At 40.3% G+C, this 26,517-nt stretch overlaps 2 protein-coding genes across 5 annotated transcripts in view; both read right to left on the bottom strand.

The window, feature by feature from the left end:
- rabgef1 (RAB guanine nucleotide exchange factor (GEF) 1) overlaps positions 1–19,705 on the bottom strand; it is a 34,842-nt gene extending 15,137 nt beyond the window's left edge. Inside the window, exons 1-7 of one of the 4 annotated variants that reach the window (XM_079804565.1) lie at positions 19,641–19,671; positions 18,767–18,959; positions 14,975–15,168; positions 5,715–5,837; positions 4,180–4,200; positions 2,505–2,671; positions 2,334–2,415 (exon numbers count right to left, since the gene is read on the bottom strand). In XM_079804565.1, coding sequence (XP_079660691.1) covers positions 2,334–2,415; positions 2,505–2,671; positions 4,180–4,200; positions 5,715–5,837; positions 14,975–15,168; positions 18,767–18,945 — 766 coding nt within the window. In that variant the 5' untranslated portion in view covers positions 18,946–18,959; positions 19,641–19,671. Of the gene's footprint in view, positions 1–2,333; positions 2,416–2,504; positions 2,672–4,179; positions 4,201–5,714; positions 5,838–14,974; positions 15,169–18,766; positions 18,960–19,640 lie in introns of all 4 variants that reach the window. The other 3 variants (XM_079804566.1, XM_079804567.1, XM_079804568.1) reach the window with 3 other exon arrangements.
- Positions 19,706–19,839: 134 nt separating this feature from the next.
- The window catches only part of kctd7 (potassium channel tetramerization domain containing 7), a 13,893-nt gene continuing 7,215 nt past the window's right edge, over positions 19,840–26,517 (bottom strand). Inside the window, exons 3-4 of the mRNA XM_079804723.1 lie at positions 24,293–24,471; positions 19,840–22,548 (exon numbers count right to left, since the gene is read on the bottom strand). Of these exons, the coding sequence (XP_079660849.1) occupies positions 22,172–22,548; positions 24,293–24,471 (556 nt within the window). The 3' untranslated portion in view covers positions 19,840–22,171. The remainder of the gene's footprint in view (positions 22,549–24,292; positions 24,472–26,517) is intronic.

Below are 26,517 nucleotides of genomic sequence, written 5' to 3'. Positions count from 1 at the left end.
CTATGATATCCCACAATCCTGTGCGTTCCGTTCTGTGACAGTTGATCTAGAAGGGAAAAAAAAGGGCGTCCAAAAGTTGCGTTTGATGGTCAGTTTGTGTGTAAATGTACGTTTTTGACCAACATTTTCCACTTCTGATGTCATTTCTAGCAAGAAATTACTAATGTAGCAATTCAATATTTTTAGTTTTGACCAAAGCTCTCTCTATTGTGCTGTAGATCATGTAAAAAAGACAAGAGGCTAATAATGTGATCAATATTTGTGTAGCCTGTCTGACACAGTATTTTCACATCTATGGCACAGACTACAGTATTTAAAAAATAGCATATATGCATTAGTTATAGGGGTGTAGCGGTGCACATATTCGCGTGTCCCAAACGGTTTCCGAAAGCAATCTTTAACCATTAACCGTCAACTTCAATCCGAGTTCCCACACGAACATATGAAGTATTCAGTCCATCTTATCACGAAATTCAAATGATAAATGCCGTTTGACGCTCTTTAATGTGGCGTGACTGATCACAGATCACAGTTCAAGCAGCTGCGCACACGCGAACGCGATCGATCGATCTCGTCCTAAAGAATAAACATGAATGAACATCTGAAGGTATGCAGAGGATACATTAACACTCACTGTCCCGTATCATATGTGGTGTAATCGCTCAATCAGTGTCTCAACGGCGGAAAGACGTCAATATAACTGCAGTAAACTAAACAACGTCAGCATCACATGACCTCAGGCAGTCATTCAGTGTCCTTTTATTAACTAGAGAAATCAACTCTTTCACTAAATATATGACCTATATTAGCCGTTATATTCATTATATTAGCCGTTATATTCATTATATTAGTCGTTATATTCATTATATTAGCCGTTATATTCATTATATTAGTCGTTATATTCATTATATTAGCCGTTATATTCATTATATTAGCCGTTATATTCATTATATTAGTCGTTATATTCATTATATTCTACTGAACCTGTTACTGAAGTCTTGATTATTTCATGTGTGTTTAAATAAACCTGTCATGAAAATGACACACACTGTGTATAAATGATTATATTTCAACAACGAATTGGAGAAAAAACATATTCTAATTAGATTTAGAAGTTATTGCAAAAACTGCCTAATGTGAAGTTTACATGTTTGCACACAATGAGTTATTTGAGTGTTGATTATTATACCTAAAAATAAATAGCAACTGAATTCATGCTAATAGTTTGGGCTCTGTTGTTAACCTTTAATATTAAATGGATAGTTCACCCAAAAATGAAAATTAGCCCATGATTTACTCTCCCTCAAGTCATCCGAGGTGTGTATGACATTCTTCTCTCAGACGAATACAATCTGAGTTATATTACAAAAGTCCAGGCTAATCCAAGCTTTATAATAGCAGTAATAGTTGCTCTGCTTTTGAAGTGCATAAAAAAATGCATCTATCCATCATATAACTGCTCCACGCGGCTCTGGGGTGTTAATAAAGGCCTTCTGAAGCGAATCAATGCGTTTGTGTAAGAAAAAAAAAAAAAATCTTTGATCGCGCCAGTATTTTGACCTTATTCGCCAGAAGTTATGGCGCTGGGAAAACTAGATGACATTCGTCTGATAAGAGGTAAAAAAATAACAAATACTGTTGGGTTTCTGGCAGAAACCGATGGTTTGGTGTCTTCAGACATCAGTGTGTCGCCGCGAGCAGCAGGTTTAATAAGGATTCATATGTCTGTGTGTTTTTACTCTCATCCTCTAAAATATCCCCATTGACATCATTATACGACTATCACACTGTTAAACATCTTCATTTGTGTTCTACTGAAGAAACAAACACACCTACATCTTAGATGCCCTCAGGGGTGAGCAGATAAATTTCGTTTTTGGGTGAACTATCCCTTTAATGGAGGAAGTAAGGGCTCCCTACAGCATTATCTTTAATAAACTTTTAGTTATAATTTAATTCATTTAAGGACAGACACTTTTTCTTCTTCAGTAAACCACTGTTTAATAAAAATAAATAAAAAGCAATTTTGTAAAACTGCTGTACCGAACCATGACTTCAAAACCGAGGTACGTACCGAACCGTCAGTTTTGTGTATCGCTACACCCCTAATTCTCAATTTAATTTACAGAGCAATCCCTGCAAAGTTTTTAAGCTAACTATAGAAAAGACTAGGATTAGTGTGTGTGGATGTCGGTCCATCGCCACAACCCCAGTCAGTACGTGAACCAGATCTGTTAGTCACTCAAATGGGTTCAGTGAGTGATTTAAACCAGTAACTTGAGTGTTTTTGGCAGATTCAGCACTGCTAGGTTTCTCTGGCGCATGAATCCTACCTTTAAAATGATTCAAGAGTCGGTCAGACATGCCCTGATAGAAGTCCTGCACACACTCGGACAGTTCTTCAGCACCGAGATCCTGCACATCAGAACGAATACAAAACACAGGCTTACTGAAACGATCAACAGCTAAATGTTGGTGTGTGTGCATGTGACCCTGGTTCTGACCTTTTTATTCCCCATGCTCTCGATGAAAGCGCGGCTCTGCTTGTGGATCTCTCTGCCGGGCTTCTGCAAGGTCTTGAGGAACTCCATGAAGTCTCGTGACACGCGATCCGTCTCGATGCTGGACTGACGGGTAATGGAAGGACTGGGTGTTTTCCCTTCATGGCTCTCTGAGGAACACAAATAAGCGCACGGTAGGTTTACAAACAAACTACATGAACCGAAAGTGGATATTAAAATGGATCGGATGAAGATGGAAGTTATTTTTCATCGCAGAATGTCATGTGAAGTTAAGTGATAATCCAATGGGTAGCCAAACGTCTTCAACAATCAATAGTTTAATAATAAGGGCCGAATTACACACGACTTTCTGCAAAGAATTAAAACCCCAATGGCACATAATATACTGTATACACCGATCAGGCATAACATTATGTCCTAATATTGTGTTGGTCCCCCTGACCTATCGAGGCATGGACTCCTCTAGAAGGTGTGCTGTGGTATCTGGCACCAAGATGTTAGCAGCAGATCCTTTAAGTCCTGTAAATTGTGAGGTGTGGCCTCCATGGATCTGACTTGTTTGTTCAGCTTATCCCACAGATGCTCGATTGGATTGAGATCTGGGGAATTTGGACTCAAACTCGTCCTCCTCAAAGCATTCCTGAAGCATTTGTGCTTTGTGGCGGCGCATTATCTGCAGAAAGAGCCACAGCCACAGGGAAAACCATTTCCATGAGAGGCTGGACATGGGCTCAACAATGCTTACACTGCAAAAAAATGCTTTTCTTACTTAGTATTTTTGTCTTGTTTTCAGTCCAAATATCTAAAAAATCTTACATTAAGAAGCATTTACTAGACAAGCAAAAGTTTGTCTTATTTTGGGCGAAAATAACTCAATTAAGGAAGTTTTTGCTTAAAATAAGCAAAATAATCTGCCAATGGGGTAAGCAAAATAATCTTGTTTTCTGTTTGAATAAAAATTATTTTGCTTACCCCATTGGCAGATTATTTTGCTTATTTTAAGCAAAAACTTTAATTTTGAGTTATTTTCCCCCAAAATAAGACAAACTTCTGCTTGTCTAGTAAATGCTTCTTAAAGTAAGATTTTTTAGATATTTGGACTGAAAATGGATGCAGGACCCAAGGTTTCCCAGCAGAACATTGCCCAAAGCATCACTGCCTCCGCCTCCACGCCTTCTTCCCATAATGCACCTGGTGCCATGTGTTCCCCAGGTAAGCCACGCACACACACCCGGCCATCCACAAGATGTAGAAGAACATGAAAATGTTCACTTGCTGCCTAATATATCCCACCCACTAACTCCATTCACTTCACCTGTCATAATGTTATGTCTGATCAGTGTATATTCACAAGCCCAAATCAACTTGTAGCCCATAAAGGGAGAACAACCTTCTCATAAGTAGGCAATACTAATGAAATATGGATCTGTTACCATGCCAACACCTTTGACATCAGATCAGAGTCAAAGTAAGGGAGTACCAGCATGCTTTAGCTAAACACTACACAAACAGACGCTCTAAATGTTCTTTCTGAACGCCTCATTGACAGGAATGGAGCGTTCAGCCTGAATGCATGCAGCATTATATATATTATATATATGGTTTGTTTTGTGTGATTTGTGCTGGAGGGCTACAGTGATGTGGCACTAATACCCACCTCTCAGCCTCGATACCAGAGCTGCCACCAGATTGACAAGAAAAGAGGAGGACGCATGACAATGAGACAGTGAACATGGGTGAATTCAATCATGTTTTGACACACACACACCACACTAACATACACTGCAAAAAATGCTTTTCTTACTTAGTATTTTTGTCTTGTTTTCAGTCCAAATATCTAAAAAAATCTTACTTTAAGAAGCATTTACTAGACAAGTAAAAGTTTTGTCTTGTTTTGGGGGAAAATAACTCAAAATTAAGGGAGTTTTTGCTTAAAATAAGCTAAATAATCTGCCAATGGGATAAGCAAAATAATCTTGTTTTCTGTTTGAATGAAGATTATTTATCTTACCCCATTGAGACAGAGCGTATTTAGGCCACGCCCACACCGGGGGGGAAAACAATCCAACGCTCTCCATTGACTTTGCATTGCGTGAAGCGCATCCTTGTCATTTCGGACTCATAACAAAAAACAGAACAATGTCTAAAAGCTGATATGTGACAAAGTGTACAGCAAACAAGCTAAAAAACACAGAAATAAGTTTTAATAAGCTGTCGACCCAAAAAAACGAGAGTTTAAGGAGACAAAAGTGGATAAAGGCAGTAAAACGTGACGCTTCAGCTGAAGAATGGGTCAATTTTGGGATCCTGACACTCAGTGTGTCTCAGTTTGCCTATGTGTGCAGTAAACATGTTGTCACTGTTAAGTCAAATATCCAAATGTCAGTTTTATATATGATATTTCCTGTCGCTGATTAAATTCCCCTCTAGTGGGTGTACTTCTCAGTGTAATATGACGTCTCTCAATTGCCTGTATCCACTTTTTTGTGCTTAAACGCTCGTTTTTTGGGTCAACAGCTTATAAAAAGTTCTGGGTTTTGTTTAGCTTGTTTGCTGTACACTTTGTCACATATCAGCTTTTAGACATTGTTCTGTTTTTTGTTATGAGTCCAAAATGACAAGGATGCCGCTTCACGCACTGCAAAGTCAATGGAGAGCGTTCGATTGTTTTCCCCCCCGGTGTGGGCGTGGCCTAAATACGCTCTGTCTCAATGGGGTAAGATAAATAATCTTCATTCAAACAGAAAACAAGATTATTTTGCTTATCTCATTGGCAGATTATTTAGCTTAATTTAAGCAAAAACTCCCTTAATTTTGAGTTATTTTCCCCCAAAACAAGACAAAAACTTTTGCTTGTCTAGTAAATGCTTCTTAAAGTAAGATTTTTTAGATATTTGGACTGAAAATAAGACAAAAATACTAAGTAAGAAAAGCATTTTTTGCAGTGTAGAGAAATGAACAAATATACAGTATGGATCAGGGCAGTATGTCACAAAGAACGTCTGAATGTTCAAATCAAACCTGAACTTTGAATTGTTCTTTGTGAAATACTTCTAGAAAAGACACTTTTAGACAGTAACCTCTTCAACACAGAGAACGGGGTGGTCCACCTCAGAGAAGACAAACACTGCAATCTCCACCCACGTTCCTATTCTCATTACCCAGATGTGTCTTCAGGCTCTGTCGGTTTACCTTCAGTGGGGGAGCCCATCTCCCAGGGATGGGTAAAAATGCCCTTCAGATCCCTCAGGAGAGTTTCTCCATGGCTCTCCCTCCTGCCCTGCAACTTCTCCTCTTTCTCTTGTTTCTCGCTTTCTTTTTTCAGGGAGGGGAAATACCCAGGGTAGGCAAAGGGAAATGGGCAACACAAATGGAGGGGGTGAAATCGGGGCGATTAAAAACGTGGCACCAAAGGAGTTTTTAGATGAGGATGTGGGAGAGGTGGGGCGGAGATCAACGAGATGAAGAAAACAAACGATGAAAGGTGGAGTAAAATAATCTCATGAGAACATGATAGACAAATGATAAAATCACGTGATCACAAATGAACATAAATGTATTAAATCATGCAATGATTTATTACACTACTGTTTAAAAGTTTGGGGATTTTTTGTGTCTGTTTATTCAGCAAGGACACATTAAATTGAACCACAGTTAACTCTTGTGCATCCTTATGGACATTTTTGGCCTTTTCGGTTTTGTTTTTTAATGCCTGTGGTAACGCTAACTGCATAAAATTTGCTACAGGTGTGTATTTTTTATTGAATTTTACTATTTCATCCCATTTCCTTAAAGGGGGGGGTGAAATGCTGTTTCATGCATACTGATCTTTTTGCACTGTTAAAGACTTGGATTCCCATGCTAAACATGGACACCGTTTCATAAGCTAAGGTGGACGTTTGATGGGAGTATTTCTTTGCCAAAATTAGTACTTCCTGTTAGTCATAAGTTTCGGAAAGTTTTTTTCGATCATGGGTCCGCTTGACGTCAACAGGGCGGAATTTCCTTGTATGGGCCGTACGGACAATTCTACCGGAAGAGCGCGCGCGCGAGAGAGAGAGAGAGAGCGCGTGAAAGCAATAGGCTACGCCCATCAAAGCGCTGGCTCGTACAGATGGAATTTGCTTTTCCGGATCAACAACTGAGTTGCGCAAATATTTATGTCTGTTCCCTGCATTTCGGTGCCGATTGTTTTATAAACAAGGCCCAGTTCGACGCCGGATTTTCAGATCGCCTAATACTGAAGGATGGAGCGGTCCCAACGATAAAGGTCCCAACGTTGGAACCGCAGGTTTGAGTGCTTCAAATGTCTGTTTTTGCCTATGCCCATCAAGTAGCCCAAACATGACCACGTATTGATCAATGGAGCATGCGATGTATAGTGTGTACATTTGTTTAGCTGGCCACTATATGTGTATGTTTGTGTATTGTAAAAGCACTCCAAACAACAATACACAAAGAATGGGGAAATATGTTGAACTAAATAAGCGCGCTTCTTCATTCAAATGCGCTACTATTCCATGTCTTTCTATGTAAACACTAGCCTGACGCGCAAAACCAGTCCGCTTACTACAAATCATGTCTACACAAACCACGCGTAAACACACACACACACACACACACAGTAACACTCGCGCTTGACATGGTGTTCTAAATAACACAAGCCGCTAAGCATATTATATAGTTAGTGTAACTTATACCACATAGAGATGTCCTGCTCTAGTCGTTTTTGCTGCTGCTCCTGTTCAACTTCAGCCTCTGGGTCTGATTCCGGATCATAGATGTATGGCTGTATCTGATTAAAAGCCATTTTTTATGTTGAATAAAGTTTTTTCCCGCTTTTAGGGATGACGCAGCTTTCAGACGCACTCAACACAGTAACAGCGGCGCGCGCTCGACATTCTTTAGCTCCGCCCACACGATACGCCCCCAGCCGCACGGCTTTTTCCGGAAAGACTCGGAACAGCGCATCTTCCTTTTATAATTATAATAAAAATAAAGACTTTTCGGAGATATGCAGGATGCAGTGCTACTCTATAGGTACTCAAGATTGACATGAGACTGACTGAAACTGAGTGTTTCCCCCCCCCTTTAAATAAAAAAAGTTGCACTAGGTATACAAAATACTTCCTCTTAGCATCGTTTGGACAAAAATGTTCCCATTGAAACTGCAATGTTTAATCCCATTGCCATTTAAAGGAACACGCCACTATTTTTTAAAATATTCTCATTTTCCGTCTCCTCTAGAGTTAAACAGTTAAGTTTGACCGTTTCTGAATCCATTCAGCCGATCTCCGGGTCTGGTGGTCGCACTTTTAGCATAGCTTAGCATAGATCATTGAATCTGATTAGACCGTTAGCATGATTACGCAGGAATGAGAGAATAGTTTCTGCCATATCGGTCTAGAAAATCACAACTTTTAATTTTCCATCAGTCTTAGTACACGATGTGACTACAGAAGAGTCACGTTTTAAATAGGAAAAATATCAAAACTCTTTGGTCATTTTTGAGCGAGATGCTAACGGTCTAATCAGATTCAATGATCTATGCTAAGCTATGCTAAAAGTGCGACCGCCAGACCCGGAGATCGGCTGAATGGATTCAGAAACGCTCAAACTCAACTGTTTAACTCTAGAGGAGACGGAAAATGAGCCTATTTTAAAAAATAGTTCCTTTAACTATAAAATTATGCAATCTTTGTTAACAGGCTTTCATTCTGTTGGTAGAGCATCAAAATTAAAATCTTTACTATTTTTTTTACCAAATGTTTTTTTCACGTTTGGTGTATAAAGCAAATACTCACGTTGTTTTCTGTCAGTGCATATTATAAAGCCAATTGGATAAATTATGCAGCTGTAACTGTGTGGGTGTGTTAGTATGGATGTGGGTGTGTGTGCTTGTAATATTTGAGAGAGAAAAACTCAACTGCAAATCACAAATCCAGCCGCTGTGTGTATTAGTGGAGTTTTTCTGGCATCTAATGGGGAAAAGTAGGCACTGCGCCCAAACAAAATCTTACTGAGAGCTCATTTTTTGTAGCCTGGATGCCAGCCGAATTTAGCCCCGCCCACAATTTTTTTTGCTCGGGCAATTCGGTCTGGACTCGCTCCATAGAGGAGTAATTATGCCCGAACAGAAACTGTTCGGACCAATGAAATTGTCAGGGCGGGCTTTAGACGATGATGGACAGATGATAAACAGTAACGTAATCATCTACGTCATCGAAGGCTCTTGGGTTGAATTTGCTCTAATCCTAAACGGAGAACTTGTTCGTATATGCATTCACCTTCACTATTTCTCTCAGAAACGATGATCGTGTTGGTCAGTACTCTGTGTATCCTTAAATAATTTTATTACTGGCAAAGATCGTTTACACTCATCTTTTTCTTGTAACGTTACTTAATCCAGCGTGCGTGCAGACAGGGTTTCCAAGTGTTTTTGCAATGTCGCGCACAATTGCTACTCAAAACTATAGCTCAAAACAATAACTTTCCGGGGTGTTCTCCGGAAAAAAATGGCGTTTGGTTGGCAAAATATGTTATTTTGGCAAGGTTGCCTGCTAAAATTCGCATTCCTGGGTTTATATAAATCACATAATTGGGGTCGCTTCAACCCGCGGACATGGAGAAAAACACGGACTTGGCAACACAGGTCAGTTGAGTTCTGTTGAAATTTGATAACTAATGTTATGCGTCGCTCCGTTGCTCTGATTGGTTGTAGGTCTATCCAATTGAGGTCTTTCCTGGCTCGGTTGAAACACGCCCCATAATCAAAGCTCAATGGAGCGGTACCAGACTCAAATTCTGACTAGAATTGAGTATGGCCACGCCAGGCTACATTTTTTGAGATTTCAACCTCAAATTTGGAAAACAGCTTGATGAGATGTATGGCTTTGATTTTCTAGCAGTTTTAGAATTCAACATGTTTCAAAAAACATATATATTTTATAAAAAATTATTCATAAATCATTTTCATAAACTTAAACCTCTATAAAAAAAAATGTTGGTTTCACTTTTTAAACTTTTTTGACTTCAACAATAATCTACAATGGGTCTTCTTAAAAATGAGACCAAAATTAAGTCTGTGCTCCCAAGATTCATTTTTAATGACAGTTTTTCGACATGGACATTTTTGTCCTCTATGGACCTGTGTGGAACTTTTTTAATTGATTCAGATGCACAAGGGTTAAGACATTTATCCGGTTGTTAAGTCTGACGTCATGCGGCAGCTTCCCGGTCCAAACACTCATACCACACGAATAATACTACAAAAACAATTATAATCAAACCATCTGGATCTTATCTCCATAACAAAATTCCAGATGGCCAGACAGTGATTCATCTTTTATAAACCGTAAAAATATTGATGTCTGTGACGCTGTGAGCACAGAGACTGTTGTGTAGACTGTAAGTATTTTAAATATTTAACTTTTTAAAATGTTTGATGTTTAATATGAATAAATAGCGCTCATAAACGCCCGTTGATGGCATTCTCAAGTGAAGGCTTGGACCCAGAAACAGCGTTCCTTACGTCATGACTTAAGCGAATAATATTACAAAAGATTCTATTTCAAATAAATGTAAATCCTCATATTAGAATGATTTCTGAAGGATCATGTGATGCTGAAAATTCAGCTTTGATCACAGGAATAAATTACATTTTAAAATATATTCAAATAGAAAACAGTTATTGTAAATGTACTGTATTTTTAATTAAATTACTGCTTTCAAAATCCTTACTAATTAATAAAAAAACTGACCCCAAACTTTTGAACAGTAGTGTATACTTGACGTTTCAATGATAAAGCCTTTTAATTACCATCATTCATGTCTATTGAAGGGTTACTTCACCCAAAAATGAAATTCCTCTCCCTCATGTCGTTCCAAGACCTTCGTTCATCTTTAGACACAAATGAAGATATTTCTGATGAGATCTGAGAGCTCTGACCCCTCCATAGACACACAAACACTTTCAAGGTCCAGAAAGGAAGTAAAGACATGGTTAAAATAGTCCATGTGACTCCTGTGGTTCAGCCTTAAAGGGGTGATGAACTGAGAAATCAACTTTCCCTTGAGCTTTTGATATATATAAGAGGTCATGGATATAAGAATATCCTGTAAGTTTCTGAAAACTTCCTTGTTAGTCAAAGAAAAGCTTTTATTGACACCAGGCCCAGAAAACGAGAGATCTCTGAATATGCGGATCTCTTACGTAACAGGACCTAGACTCCGCCTCTACAGATAAATATGCTTCTGTAGCCCCGCCCACCGACTCATGAGCTAAGGATCGTCCCTGCATTAGCTTCCTTCTGAAGACACACTTATGTGAGTAGGCTAAAACATGTTAGTGTGTTAGTTTTGCATAACACTACAGATCGTTTGAAATCTATTGAGTACATACCTTAGTTGTCACAGGGTGGAGAAGCTGTTATTGGTTCACTCGTGATCAGACTTGTAACGTTATGGGCCAGGCGCGAGTGTGTGTGTCTCCGCGTCCGTGCAAGTGAGTGTGTGTGTGTCCGCGCGAGTGAGTGAGTGTGTGTGTGTCCACCCGCTCGAGTGAGAGTGTGTGTGTCCGCGCGCGCGAGTGAGTGTGTGTGTGTGTGTGTGTGTCCGCGCGAGTGAGTGAGTGTGTGTGTGTGTGTGTGTGTGTGTGTCCGCGCGAGTGAGAGTGTGTGTGTGTGTGTGTGTGTGTGTGTGTGTGTGTGTCCGCGCGAGTGAGAGTGTGTGTGTGTGTGTGTGTGTGTGTGTGTGTGTGTGTGTGTCCGCGCGAGTGAGAGTGTGTGTGTGTGTGTGTGTGTGTGTGTGTGTCCGCGCGAGTGAGAGTGTGTGTGTGTGTGTGTGTGTGTGTGTCCGCGCGAGTGAGAGTGTGTGTGTGTGTGTGTGTGTGTGTCCGCGCGAGTGAGAGTGTGTGTGTGTGTGTGTGTGTGTGTGTGTGTGTGTGTGTCCGCGCGAGTGAGAGTGTGTGTGTGTGTGTGTGTGTGTGTTAGGGCTGGGCGATATGACGATATTATGGCATATCGACGATGTCTCGCAAATATCTCGATGTCGATAACAGTCAGTGTTATCAGACGATAATTCACAGTATCATAAAAATGACGACTGATAAACTCTCAGGACATTGCGTTGCCAAATACATTATAAATAGCTTAGTAGTTACCATACACTTACCTTTTTAGTGTTTTTGATGCATAGCTACAGTAGCCTATATGTGTTAAAGCAAAACATTGAAGTATATGGATAAGATGTTGGTTGTGGTTGTGCGCAAAGAGAAGCACGTTACAAATTAACGAGACATAGGTTGGCTTGACTAAATGTTTTAAACAGCTCTAAAAATATTATTGGCTATTAAATTATAAATAGAATAGCCTATTAATAATACAAATATTAATCAAACATGTAAACCTGGAACATTTAACCTGGAACATTTAAAATACTAACGCTAAAAATAAAACGAGAGAGCGAAACCTTTGAAAAAAAAAAAATATTCAGGACACAATGCGAACGATATTCAATCATTTAGACAAATTGCTTTTATCAGTAACATATTCAAAACGTTTTTTAAAAAAAATCAAAATATGGGTAAACAAACATCACCTTAAAATAACTTTATGCAGGTGATCTGTAAAACACCGTAAATGTGGTTTACCCAGCATGTCTTAACAGTTGCGTATGAAAATCATAAATGCATTTTTTAAAATCATCAGTAAAATCTTCAAAAAACTAAATCATCATTCAAAATTAAAACAATTGATTTTTTTTTAATTAGACACCTTAATAATAAAATATAATCTAAACACAACGTTATTTAATTGTCTTAGCAGTTGCCATGCATTTTTAAAAAAATCATTAAAATCATAAAAAATCTAAATTATCATTCAAAATTAAAACAAATATGTTTTCATTTTTTAAAAATACATTAGGCTAGTTCTCAGAAATAAAATATAATCTAAACACCACGTTATTTAATTGAACCTATGCATTTATAAAACATTAACGCAACAATCTAATGCAGGTTTCTAGACACAAAATTTTGCATGATTTTGCTTAGAAAGCCCTTCTTTAATGTGAATTTCGTTTTGTATAAATTGTATCTTAATTTTAATCAACGTTTAATCAGATAATTGCCTGGATTTAATAAATAAGAAGCAAATAGTCTAAAGCAGACAATAATTGCGGGAGCGATCACATGCTTTGCGCATGAACTTGAGCGTGTCTCAAATAAACCCAAACTCAGCAGCTACTTGTCTCACAAACATGAGAAGTATGTTTATATAAAGCTTGAAATGTCCACTTTTAAACGTAACGAAAATAGTCCAGCAATGCGCAGTGTTCAATAGTGGCAACGATATGCGTCCGTTCATTCACTCTTGTCAAAGACGCATCCGTTTACAAACCAATCAATGTCCCACATAGATGAAGACGAGTGGACGCAAGTGTGTCATGTTAAGTTCTTCGCTCGAATAATTGCAATGTGAAACCAAACCAAAACTAACCGAATGTATAAAATGTATCAAAACATGAACTTCGGTTCGGACCTTGGTGCGGACTTTCAGGTGTGAAAACGCCCTACACTCTCCAAGAGACTATCTGCCAAATAATCTGCTGTGTGGCTCTCAGGCACATAAATCGTTCCGAGGCAGTTTGATTGTAGTACCCAGTTTTTGTCTATGTAATGAGCAGTAATTGACATGTAAGGTGTCATCGTATTGCTGCTCGACCACATATCCGGCGTAAGAGCGACGTAATCCGCGCTACTGATGTTAGTCATAACCTCAGTTTTCTCTGTATTATACAGCTCTGGAATAGCTGTTCTTGAGAAATAATTCCGACTGGGTACTTCATACTGCCGGTCAAAAGTTTGAAGCATGGACCGGAATTCTGCCTGGTCCACAAGACTAAGAGGCATCATATCTTTAACCAGAAAACGGGTCACAGCTAGAGTGCACTGTCTCCATTTTAAACTGGATTTATCGTACTTCTTTCCACAAGCGAACGCAGAAGCAATCTGAGTTAAACTAGAACTTTTCCCGCTTTGAGAAGCGGCTGCAGAGCGGGGCTCAAATGAGGCCGCTACACTAGATGGTGTAGCCTATGTGGATATGGCAGCGGAGATTAGTGGGCTGCGCATCTTTAACCTTTACTTTTTTTGCACAGCCTGCAGATAGCCTCTGTTGGATCCGCTGGTTCTCCATTTGCATTTGGTTTTAAATCCATAATACTGCCAAATTACCGGTGTGCATCTTTTCTTTGATATTAAGCCGTTGTCCTCCATTTTATGCCTGGAAAATTTTGACACGGACATGAGCAATGGCGCGCGTGGGCGAGGTCAGTGCGGAGTAGACGATATTATCAGATATCGCGATATTTTTGAAGGCGATTATCCCCCCCAAAAAATTCACATATCGCCCAGCCCTAGTGTGTGTGTGTGTGTGTGTGTGTGTGTGTGTGTGTGTGTGTGTGTGTGTGTGTGTGTGTGTGTGTGTCCGCGCGAGTGAGAGAGTGTGTGTGTGTGTGTGTGTGTGTGTGTGTGTGTGTGTGTGTGTGTGTGTGTGTGTGTGTCCGCGCGAGTGAGAGTGTGTGTGTGTGTGTGTGTGTGTGTGTGTGTGTGTGTGTGTGTGTGTGTGTGTGTGTCCGCGCGAGTGAGTGAGTGTGTGTGTGTGTGTCCGCGCGAGTGAGTGTGTGTCCGGAAGCTCTGCACTGAGTTTACGGAGTTAACAGCGTAAGAGACTGACACAGACGAGAAGAGATTGATGAATAAAGTCGTTATTTGTGTTTGTTTATGCACACTTAAGTATTGCTTCATAACATTAAGGCCGAACCACTGGAGTCACATGACTATTTTAACCATGTCTTTACTTCCTTTCTGGAGCTTGAAAGTGGGCGTTTCTGTCTATGGAGGGGTCAGAGAGCTCTCAGATTTCATCAGAAATATCTTAATTTGTGTCTGAAGATGAACGAAGGTCTGACAGGTTTGGAACGACATGAGGAATTAATGACAGAATTTATATTTTGGGGTGAACTAACCCTTTAAACTAGTATGAGTTCCAAATTGCTGTTTGGATGTTGCATGCAGGCACAGTTTACAGCTTTATCAGAGAGATGTCATCTAATGACATGGCAAAATCAAAAATAAACTATGTATGATGATGAGGGAAGTCATTTGCATATGAAACAGGCATGATAACCAGAAGGAATCCAGAAGCAAATGCAAATATGATTGCTTATATTTTGGGCTCTAAGGGAAAAGTGGCAATGTAGGGAAAAATCTACAGCGCTGATTTGGAGTCTGTGAAGCTCCACTGCATTTCAAACCAGTTTCTACTTGTCCAACCAATGATAATATTCATAAAGCATATTTTATCATATCATATTTTGGCCGACGAACCACACCAAACCATCAGCTGACTGCAAAACAACATTAGTCACACTCATATCGCTCCTCCTCGTACCTTTTTTGGGTGCCGTGCGGGAGGAGGGGCTGAAGAACTTCTTCACGGTGGTGACCTTACGGGTCTTCTCATTGGTTTTCTTCTCCTCAAACTTGGAGAAGGTGGCGAGAGAGGGCTGAGACTGGGACTGTGAAGGCTGGGTCTGATAGGAACTGTGACTGCTGACATAAGCCGCCTCCTCTTCTCGTTGAAGCCTGCGACAGGAAGCACATGATTACATCCGTCTGTCTGAACATCATTTTTTGCTTTATGAATGATTATTTTACTCATATTGCCATATGATGTTTGCCCCATTAAAAAAAACATTGCTCCCTTTATATCAGTGCCATGAAATTGTGTGACTTTTGCTACATTATCTGTCTAAACACACTAGGGATGGCTCGATACCACAAGTTTGGCTTTGGTACCACAATTTAATACCGAAGTACCGATATTAAATCGATATCATACAGGGTTTGAATTTTGGTGCGGGTATTGCGCATAATTTCTCTCATTCTCGCAGGTTTTGCGCTTATAAAGCAGAAAATTACCACCAATGTTTATTAGTAAATTAATCAACACAGATTATCAGTCATTTGAAAACTTTCCTGTGAGAAGTAATTTCAGCAATACTCCAGTCCCTTCCCTAGCTCTCAAAGTGAGCAAAGACATCACACCTGCACTATAAACGCAATCAGATTCAACCCTTTCGATTCAGTCACTTTCAGATTCAATCACTGTCCATGTCTTTTTTAAACCATGCCAATTTAAGGGAATTCCCCCGAAGGGAATTCATCCGTATATTTATTATTATTATTTACTTTGTGCAAGTTCATACTTGTATTTAGGAATTTGTTTAGTTCATTGTCGTACACCTGTCAGGCGTGTAAGGTATACGTCACTGCGTATGGGTGGGATAGGAAGAGACAAAGTTTATTTTTTATTTATTTAACCTTTATTTATCCAGGTAAACCAGGGGTCTCAAACTCTCAGCCCCAGGATGATATTTTGTGGCCCCCTTCTTGACATCAAAGTTTAGTGTTAGTGCGGCCCGCGCGTTGCTCAGAAAAGCACCTTTTATACATAGTCGAATCATGATTCGGATCGCGTGTCAAACTGCTGAAATCACGTGACTTTGGCGCTCCAAACCGCTGAATCGACTCACTGATTCATCACGCTCCGAACCGCTGAATCGACTCACTGATTCATAATACTCTGAACCGCTGTATCGACTCACTGATTCATAACGCTCTGAACCACTGAATCGACTCACTGATTCATAACGCTCTGAACCACTGAATCGACTCACTGATTCATACCACTCTGAACCGCTGAATCGACTCACTGATTCATACCGCTCTGAACCGCTGAATCGACTCACTGATTCATACCGCTCTGAACCGCTGAATCGACTCACTGATTCATAACGCTCTGAACCGACGAATCAACTCACTGATTCATAACACTCTGAACCGCTGAATCGACTGACTGATTCATAATGCTCCGAACCGCTGAATCGACTCACTGATTCATACCGCTCTGAACCGCTGAATCGACTCACTGATTCATACCGCTCTGAACCGCTGAATCGACTCACTGATTCATAACGCTCTGAACCGACGAATCGACTCACTGATTCATAACGCTCTGAACCGCTGAATCGACTCACTGATTCATAACACTCTGAACCGCTGAATCGACTCACTGATTCATAATGCTCCGAACCGCTGAATCGACTCACTGATTCATAACGCTCTGAACCGCTGAATCGACTCACTGATTCATAATACTCTGAACCGCTGAATCGACTCACTGATTCATACCGCTCTGAACCGCTGAATCGACTCACTGATTCATAACGCTCTGAACCACTGAATCGACTCACTGATTCATAACACTCTGAACCGCTGAATCGACTCACTGATTCATAATGCTCTGAACCGCTGAATCGACTCACTGATTCATAACGCTCTGAACCGCTGAATCGACTCACTGATTCATAACGCTCTGAACCGACGAATCGACTCACTGATTCATAACGCTCTGAACCGCTGAATCGACTCACTGATTCATAACGCTCTGAACCGCTGAATCGACTCACTGATTCATAATGCTCCGAACCGCTGAATCGACTCACTGATTCATAACGCTCTGAACCGCTGAATTGACTCACTGATTCATAACGCTCTGAACCGACGAATCGACTCACTGATTCATAACGCTCTGAACCGCTGAATCGACTCACTGATTCATAATACTCTGAACCGCTGAATCGACTCGCTGATTCATAACGCTCTGAACCGCTGAATCGACTCACTGATTCATAACGCTCTGAACCACTGAATCGACTCACTGATTCATAACGCTCTGAACCGCTGAATCGACTCACTGATTCATAACGCTCTGAACCGACGAATCGACTCACTGATTCATAACGCTCTGAACCGACGAATCGACTCACTGATTCATAACGCAGCAGCATATACCGAAATTAGCAATATCGTGATATCGCACCGTTTGAAATTAAATATACTCCGGATGGTATTTTCCCAGTACTGGTACATCCCTAAAACACACACCAAAAACCGGCTTTGATTCGGTTGTTCTGAAGGTATAAAAAATAATTTCGCCTTTATGCAACAATTTCTTCACGTCTGTGTCAGTCTCCTGCGATGTTGACGTAGTAAACACAGTGCAGAGCTTCCGGGTTCTACACCAGAACGCTGGCTCACCATTGGCCGACGCTGTACACACGACGAGCTGGCCAATAGTGAGCCGGCGTTCTGGTGTAGAACCCGGAAGCTCTGCACTGTGTTTACTACGTCAACAGCGTAAAGGCCTGTACACACCGGGACGAATATCGCGCGCGCTTATCGCCAGCGTTTTTCGTGCCGTTTTTCGGCGCGTCTTGAGTGTTCACACCCAAGCGATTTTCACTGGCGCTGCGCCGAGTGAACGTGCACATTCAGTAGATGCGCTCCCGGTACACAAGATGGTGCTGCGGCACTTTAAGCCTCTGACACTCGCTTGTCACACAGAAGGAGAAGAGAGACAGTGTTTACGTGCTTGCCAAAACCACAGACATATTATGTATATGGACAAAACCATTCACACACTTTTTGCTAACTGGCAAGCAGCATTAGCAGTTCATCTTCTTCTTTGTCTACTTACTATTTCTTCGTCGTATCAATGTGTGCTCGGCAAGACTGTTTTGTGCTTGAGCGCCACCAAGTCGTGTTTTACTGTCACTTCAGCAGCTCCAGGCACGTGAACAAAAGCGCCGATCTCATTGGTCGGACAGTTTTTTACGCGCCGCGTCAAAATAAAAAAAACGAACCCGAGGCGTTTTTTTTAAAATGACGCTTTTACGCCTGGCGTTTTGCGCGTCGGTGTGATTGTTTAGTCCCGAGGCGTTAAACGTCGGCGATAAACGCGTGCGAAAATCGTCCCGGTGTGAACAGGCCTTAAGAGACTGACATGGAAGAGATGAGACTGATGCATAAAGTCGTTATTTTTGGGGGAGGTTTTCGCACTAAAGTATTCTCGAGGCTTCAAGGCTGAACAACTGGAGTCACATGGACTATTTTAACCATGTCTTTACTTCCTTTCTGGAGCTTGAAAGTTGCAATGACCTGACTTTGCAATCTATGTGTGGTTGAGAAAGCTCTCGGATTTCATCAGAAATATCGAAAGAAGGTCTTGTGTGTTTGGAACGACATGAGGGTGAGGAATTAATGACAGAATTTCCTTTTTTGGGGTGAACTAACAAAACCAAACCACTCCGGTTTACTTCCACCTTCATGAGCAACTCACTTCTCAGCCAGAGCCCAGTCCTCCTGGATCTGTCTCTGCCGGGCTTTCTGGTACTCCTCCCTCCAGCACTTGGAGCACAGGCCCTGCCAGGCAGCGTTGCCGTAGTAACCGCAGCCTTTCTTGCACAGCAGCTCTGATTGGTCCACATGGATCCCCCGTCTCTCCGAGCGCTGACTCATTGTGTCCTGTTTGTCTGGGTAAAGAAACAGGTTTGACAACTGAATCTGCAGACATTTCATAATGTGCTGTGCAAAGACATGCAGAACACACACAGCACAGACGTCAAGACTGCCAAACACGAGACAAAAGGAGTCATTTCAATAATCTGAGCAGAGCTAAAGACATACTAATGTGAATATCCAATATTGACACTGCAGATGGAGATTTACGCGCATGCGCGTTAAACATCTTCTGATGATATCGCTGATTATAAGGCGAATGAAATGTAAAAGTAGTTCAAACATGTTTGATACCGTCTCTTATAGCTTTAATTAAATAAATATTTAAAAACACAAACACAATCCGATCATAAATGATGACATGACATTAAACTCCGTCACAAAATGACATCGTTCGTTCAATACCGGGGGTTGTAGCATATTTTAACTGCTAACTAAACATGTATTAAATGTCTAATGAATATATTATCAACAGAGAATAACATTAAATGCGATTTAATCCGCTGTTGTGCTAGCTTGAGGCGGACGCGTCAAGCTAGCACAACAGCTACGTGGCTAAAAACAAACCCAATAACTCATTGTCAGCCAATGTATAAGATAAATATGCAAAATTACGTCTAAAACTACATTAAACAAAACATTTAGAAAGCAAGTTTTCGTGTGTAATGTTAATGTACCGGACAGCGACACATTACCTCGTCAGCGGTCTCTTCTCCCGGTCACGATGACATCATATGCGCGCGACCGGTGTATGCGCTGTGTGGGCGGGGCTATATGTGGGCGTGGCTCCAAATGTAAACAATCAAAGCAATGCATTCCCTTTTGTACTTTCGTTTTCCAATATAATAAGCATTATTATAAACGTTTAAGATGATACAACGCCCTAATAAATTGCAAAATATATGGTTTATTATCAGCACAATAAGAGCCAGTACAATAATGCCATTCAAACAATATTCACCAAATGTACAACAAAGAACAAATATGCATCGGTTTAAACTGGAGCAACACAAAATAAACCGGGCAAAAATAACGCCCAGTTAGGATTATCAAATGCATTTTATCTCATTTTAAGATATTCTGCTGCCAAAACACAAGAGAGCTCATGCAACGTCATGTGGCCTTCACAGCTCTCACAGAGACGGAGGTTTCACATGACTCAATACTGCTAAATCATATCCAATAGTTGAGGGTTATGGCAATTAAAAGCATAGACGAAAGCTATTGGCAGCAGAAAATAATTCCATAAAGTGTCCAAGTATCAAAACAGGCAATCTGACCTGCAATAAGGTGGCTAACAGTCGTTTAGTACAAGTTTAAATATATATATTTCTTTTGATTCATATTCAGGACATGTCATGTTCAATGTAGTAGGTAAACTTATTCTTAAAAAATACATTTTAAAAGTTGTTTTTTTTACATAAATTGAAAATTGTATGCTTGCCTAGTGGTGATTATTTCAGAAGGCTTTATGTGAAGCTGTAAATATCAGACCTTTGTATTAGTTAAAGTCAGCATCCGCATGATCTATAGTGCTCATTATTGGGTCAAATCGTTTTAAAATACTGCAGGTTTCCTTCACAAGTCCAGTCGATTGATTCTCTGATCAAACTGTTAATACATTCATTACACCGAACACATACTTTTGCAGAGATGTCGTAATATAATTAGAACAGAAAACACTGTTTCACATAAATTCACTTCCTCTGAAGACAATTCCAGAAAACCTAACGACAGCTGGAACGGATTGCTTAAAGGGATAGTTCACCCAAAAATGAAAATTAGCCCATGATTTACTCTCCCTCAAGTCATCCGAGTTGTGTATGACATTCTTCTCTCAGACGAATACAATCTGAGTTATATTACAAAAGTCCAGGCTAATCCAAGCTTTATAATAGCAGTAATAGTTGCTCTGTTTTTGAAGTGCATAAAAAAATGCATCTATCCATCATATAACTGCTCCACGCGGCTCTGGGGTGTTAATAAAGGCCTTCTGAAGCGAATCGATGCGTTTGTGTAAGAAAAACATCCATATTTAAAACTTTATAAAGTAAAGTTCCAGCCGATCGCCTTCTGTGGAAAAGTGTTGAATGTTGAAAGTGAAACTCAAGATGCGAACATGACGTCTGACGAGCGGACCTGGTCGCGTTTGTCTTTCGATCGGCAGAGGCACTTTCAACACTTTCTCCATAAATTGAACACGGAAGGCGGTCGGCCGAAACTTTACTTTATAAAGTTTTAAATATGGATATTTTTCTTACACAAATGCATTCGCTTCAGAAGGCCTTTATTAAAGGGTTAGTTCACCCAAAAATGAGCGGTTCAGAGCGTTATGAATCAGTGAGTCGATTCAGCGGTTCAGAGCGTTATGAATCAGTGAGTCGATTCAGCGGTTTGAATCGCCAAATTTCAGCAGTTTGGCGGTTTGACACGCGATCCGAATCATGAATCGACTCAATCTGATTCATAACGCTTCGAAGCTTCATGAGGCCGTGTTTTGAAATCGTCATCACTATGTAAGTCGTTATTTAGGGGTTTTTTTGCGCACAAAAACTATTCTCGCCGATTCATGAAGTTATTTTAAAACCACTGTAGTGAGATGGACTTTTTGACGACGTCTTTAGTACCTTTTAAGGGTCTTGAGAGTGTAAAGTGCCATTGAGCCAATGGAGGCCTTTCAGAGCATCAGATTTACACTAAAATATCTTCATTTCTGTTCCGAAGATGAACGGAGGTCTGACGGGTGTCCAACGACAAAAGGGGAAGTAATTATTGACAGAATTTACATTTTGGGGTGAACTAACCCTTTAACACCCCGGAGACGCGTGGAGCAGTTATATGACGGATAGATGCATTGTTTATGCACTTCAAAAACAGAGCAACTATTACTGCCATTATAAAACTTGGATTAGCCAGAACTTTTTTAACATAACTCAGATTTTATTTGTCTGAATGAAGAAGGTCATACACACCTCGGATGACTTGAGGGTGAGTAAATCATGGGCTAATTTTCATTTTTGGGTGAACTATCGCTTTAAGTTAAACAATTACCTACAAAAAAACTAGAGCTGCCCATAAAGGAAATTTGGGGTTGCGAACTTGCAGTTTCATGAAGGAACAAAACAGCGTCATTATTGTTCACTTGGAGTGGGATTCCATGATTTGGCTGGTTCACTGTAACCGCAGACAGCAGCAAACGTCACGTGCATCTCTTGTTAAAACACCTTCACCACCAGGTGATCTTAAACTCATAGATGGGCCTTTTGCAGTAGTAGTGGTTGATGAGATGTTTGTCACACACGCCGATGCATTGCTGGTCCGCAGAGATGCCCCGATCCGCCAGGTCGCTCACTATGCAGTGAAGAAGGTCATAAACATCCGCCACCGCCTCCCAGGGCCCGAAGGACACGTCGACCTCACAATGGTGCTCAAACAGCTTGGCCTCGCTCTCCGATCGCTCAAACCGCAGCGAGTTGAACAGCGGCCTCTCATACGGGGTGATGGGCATCTCCTCCTTGTACACGCAGATCTTCAGTTTGGCGAAGCGAGCCTTCCTCTGCATGGCACGAAGTTTTGCGATCTCCACAATGCGCTCGAGATTCTCTGGAGCGAAGTGAAAACCACAACGTTATTCATTTATCATTTTTAGGGGTGTAACAATTGCAATATCGCAAAATAAAAAGCAGCATGCATTGTGGATAGTGATAGTGTATATATATATATATTAGGGCTGTCAAAAGATTAATCGCGATTAATCGCAGCCAAAATAAAAGTTTGTGTTTACATAATATATGTGTGTGTACTCTGTTAATTATTATTTATATATAAATACACACACATTCATGTATATATTTAAGAAATATTTGCATGTATATACTGTATATACATTTATATAATATATAATATATATAAATATAAATGTTTTATATTTAAAAAAAAAATTTTTTTCTTAAATGTTTACATGCTTGTGTGTGTATTTATATATAAATAATAATTAACAGAGTACACACACATATATTATGTAAACACAAACTTTTATTTTGGATGCGATTAATCGCGATTAATCTTTTGACAGCCCTAATATATATATATATATATATATATATATATATATATATATATATATATATATATATATATATATATATATATATAGTAATAAACCCAGAAAGTCACACTGTTTACCTTCCATGTTTGATAATTATCATTAATACTTTTAGAATAAAATACATTATTTAAAGGGATAGTTCACCCAAAAATGACAATTATCCCATTATTTGCTCACCCTTAAGCTTTCCTAAGTGTATATGATCTGAACTGCATTGTTTAATGTTTCATGTGCTGCACTTATAATGTTAGTATGATTTTTACATCAAAAACTGTCATAATTTAGAAATAAAACCCTGATTTTAGCCTCTGATTTGAACGTTTTGTTTGAAGGGGCGTGTCTACTGTGAGACTCCAGTGTAAACGCCCACTGCTGTGATTGGCCGCTGTGAGACTCCAGTGTAAACGCCCACTGCTGTGATTGGCGGCTGTGAGACTTCAGTGTAAACGCCCACTGCTGTGATTGGCCGCTGTGAGACTCCAGTGTAAACGCCCACTGCTGTGATTGGCCGCTGTGAGACTTCGGTGTAAACGCCCACTGCTGTGATTGGCCACTGTGAGACTTCAGTGTAAACGCCCACTGCTGTGATTGGCCGCTGTGAGACTTCAGTGTAAACGCCCACTGCTGATTGGCCGCTGTGAGACTTTAGTGTAAACGCCCACTGCTCCAGCTAGCCTAGCTTAGCACAAAGACTGGAGGTAAATGGCTCCAGCTAGCCTAGCTTAGCACAAAGACTGGAGGTAAATGGCTCCAGCTAGCCTAGCTTAGCACAAAGACTGGAGGTAAATGGCTCCAGCTAGCCGACTGCTCAATAAGAGACAAAATAACGCCAACATTTTCCTCTTTACATGTTGTGATGTGTGTAGTTACATCATGTACTAAGACCGACGTTGGTGTTATTTTGTCTCTTATTGAGCAGTAGGCTAGCTGGAGCCATTTACCTCCAGTCTTTGTGCTAAGCTAGGCTAGCGGTGGGTGTGTCAGACAGAGTTATGGCACAGAGATGAGAATGGTGTGTATGGACTGATCTAACTCTGGGGGATACGGGGAATAAGATAAAGTCACAAAAAGTCGGCGTATTCGTTTAAATGTTTACCATATGTGTTATAAGTAATAATTTAAAAACGGACTATATTAACTCTGGCTTTGTTCAGAGAGCCGTATTGTGAGATAATTATCGTGTATCGAACCAAATCGTGACATGAGTGTATTGTTACACCCCTAAATATTTAATTTTACCTTTATAATAGGGCAAGAGATCAAGAAAAGCCTGTCGCACTTTCTCTCCGGTGAGTGGCTGCGAGTCTTCCAGGCTTTCCAAAAGAGGGCCAAGAGCGTAATACTGGGCTTCCCTGTGGACCGCTCGAACACGGTCCCGCTGGGGCAGCTCACCTTCCCGCAAGAAGTTCAGAATATCCCTAAAGCCACACAAGTGTGTATATATATGAGCACTTCTGATAAGCATGCGATCTCAGAGCAGTTATTTACAGTTTTTTACAGACGCTAGGACACATTTCTCAATACTTGGGTCACTTTTGCAAAACTCTTCCCACAGTAAGCACAACAGAAGGCTAAACTGAGGATCAATCATCATTGCTTTGGCACAAAATGCTTTCAATGACTACATCTCTCAAATCTCATGAATTCTTTTCTCACTCAGACACAACAACTGCCAAAACTCAATCTGCACATGCTCACATACTGTTTACAAAAGTGTTAAACTTATGTTCAAAACAATAACATAATACAAAACTGAATAAGACAGCTACATTCCTACAGTAATATTTTAATGAAATATATTTTAAATATTAAAATGAAATGCTATAAAAACAATTGGACATTTGGACCAGCCACAGCTGATTTTCATTGTACAACTCCAAATCAGAAAAAGTTGGGACAGTATGGAAAACGCAAAAAAGAAGTGATTTCTAAATTTACTTTGACTTGTATTTCATTGCAGACAATATGAACACAAAATATTTCATGTTTTGTCTGGTCAACTTCATGTCATTTGTAAATATGCATCCTTTCCTGTCATTCAGACCTGCAACACATTTCAAAAAAAGTTGGGACAATAAAGCATTTACCACTTTGTAATGTTGCCATTCCTTTTCACAACACTTAAAAGAAGTTTAGGGACTGAAGACACCAAGTGATGAAGTGTTTCAGGTGTAATTTTGTCCCATTCTTCCTGCAAATAAGTCTTAAGGTGGGCAACAGTACGGGGTCTTCGTTGTCGCATTTTGCGCTTCAAAATGCACCACACATTCTCTATTGGAGACAGTCAAGTACCCGAACCCTCTTCCTCCGCAGCCAGGACTTTGTAATGTGTGCAGAATGTGGTTTTGCATTGTCTTGTTGAAATATGCATGGACGTCCCTGGAAAAGATGTCTTCTTGAAGGCAGCATATTATGCTCCAAAATCTCTATGTACTTTTCAGCATTAATGGAGCCTTCACAGAAGTGTTACCTTTGACACAACCCCATACCATGACAGACCCTGGCTTTTGGACTTGTTGCTGGTAACAGTCTGGATGATCCTTTTCTTCTTTGGTCCGGAGCACACGGCGTCCATTCCTCCCAAAAAAATACCTGAAATACTGCTTCATCTGACCACAGTACACGTTTCCACTGTGTGATGGTCCATCCCAGACGCCTCCGAGCCCAGAGAAGTCGACGGCGCTTCTGGACACTGTTAACATAGGGCTTCCTTTTGGCACAGTACAGTTTTAACTGGCATTTGTGGATGTAACTACGTATTGTGGTACTTGACAAAGGTTTGCCAAAGTAGTCCTGAGCCCATGTGGTGATATCGCTTCTAGATGATGACGATTCTTGATGCAGTGCCGCCTGAGGGATCGGAGATCACGGTTGTTCAGCTTAGGCTTGCGCCCTTGTCCTTTACGCACTGAAATTCCTCCAGATTCCTTGAATCTTTTAATTATGTTATGCACTGTTGAATGTGAAATATCCAAATCTCTTTCTATCTTTCTTTGAGGAACATTGGTTTTAAACATTACATTAATTTTCTCACGTATTTGTTGGCAAACTGGCGATCCTCGGCCCATCTTTGCTCCTAAAGGATTAGACCTTTCTTGGATGCTGCTTTTGTACCAAATCATAATTACAATCACCTGTTGACATCACCTGTTTCAAATCACATCATTATTTAACCATTTTACCTCATTACTAGCCCTAAATTGCTCCTGTCCCAACTTTTTTGAAATGTGTTGCAGGTCTGAATGACAGGAAAGGATGCATATTTACAAATGACATGAAGTTGACCAGACAAAACATGAAATATTTTGTGTTCATATTGTCTGCAATGAAATACAAGTCAAAGTAAATTTAGAAATCACTTCTTCTTTTTTTTTGCGTTTTCCATACTGTCCCAACTTTTTCTGATTTGGGGTTGTAGATGGTGGATGGTGTGTATACTAATTCTTGTATTTTGGAATTACTCA

The sequence above is a fragment of the Gobio gobio genome (genome assembly GCF_949357685.1).
Source record: "Gobio gobio genome assembly, chromosome: 22".
Lineage (NCBI taxonomy): Eukaryota > Metazoa > Chordata > Actinopteri > Cypriniformes > Gobionidae > Gobio > Gobio gobio.
Note: the sequence above shows the minus strand (reverse complement) of the source record. Positions and strands in the feature narration are given on the sequence as shown.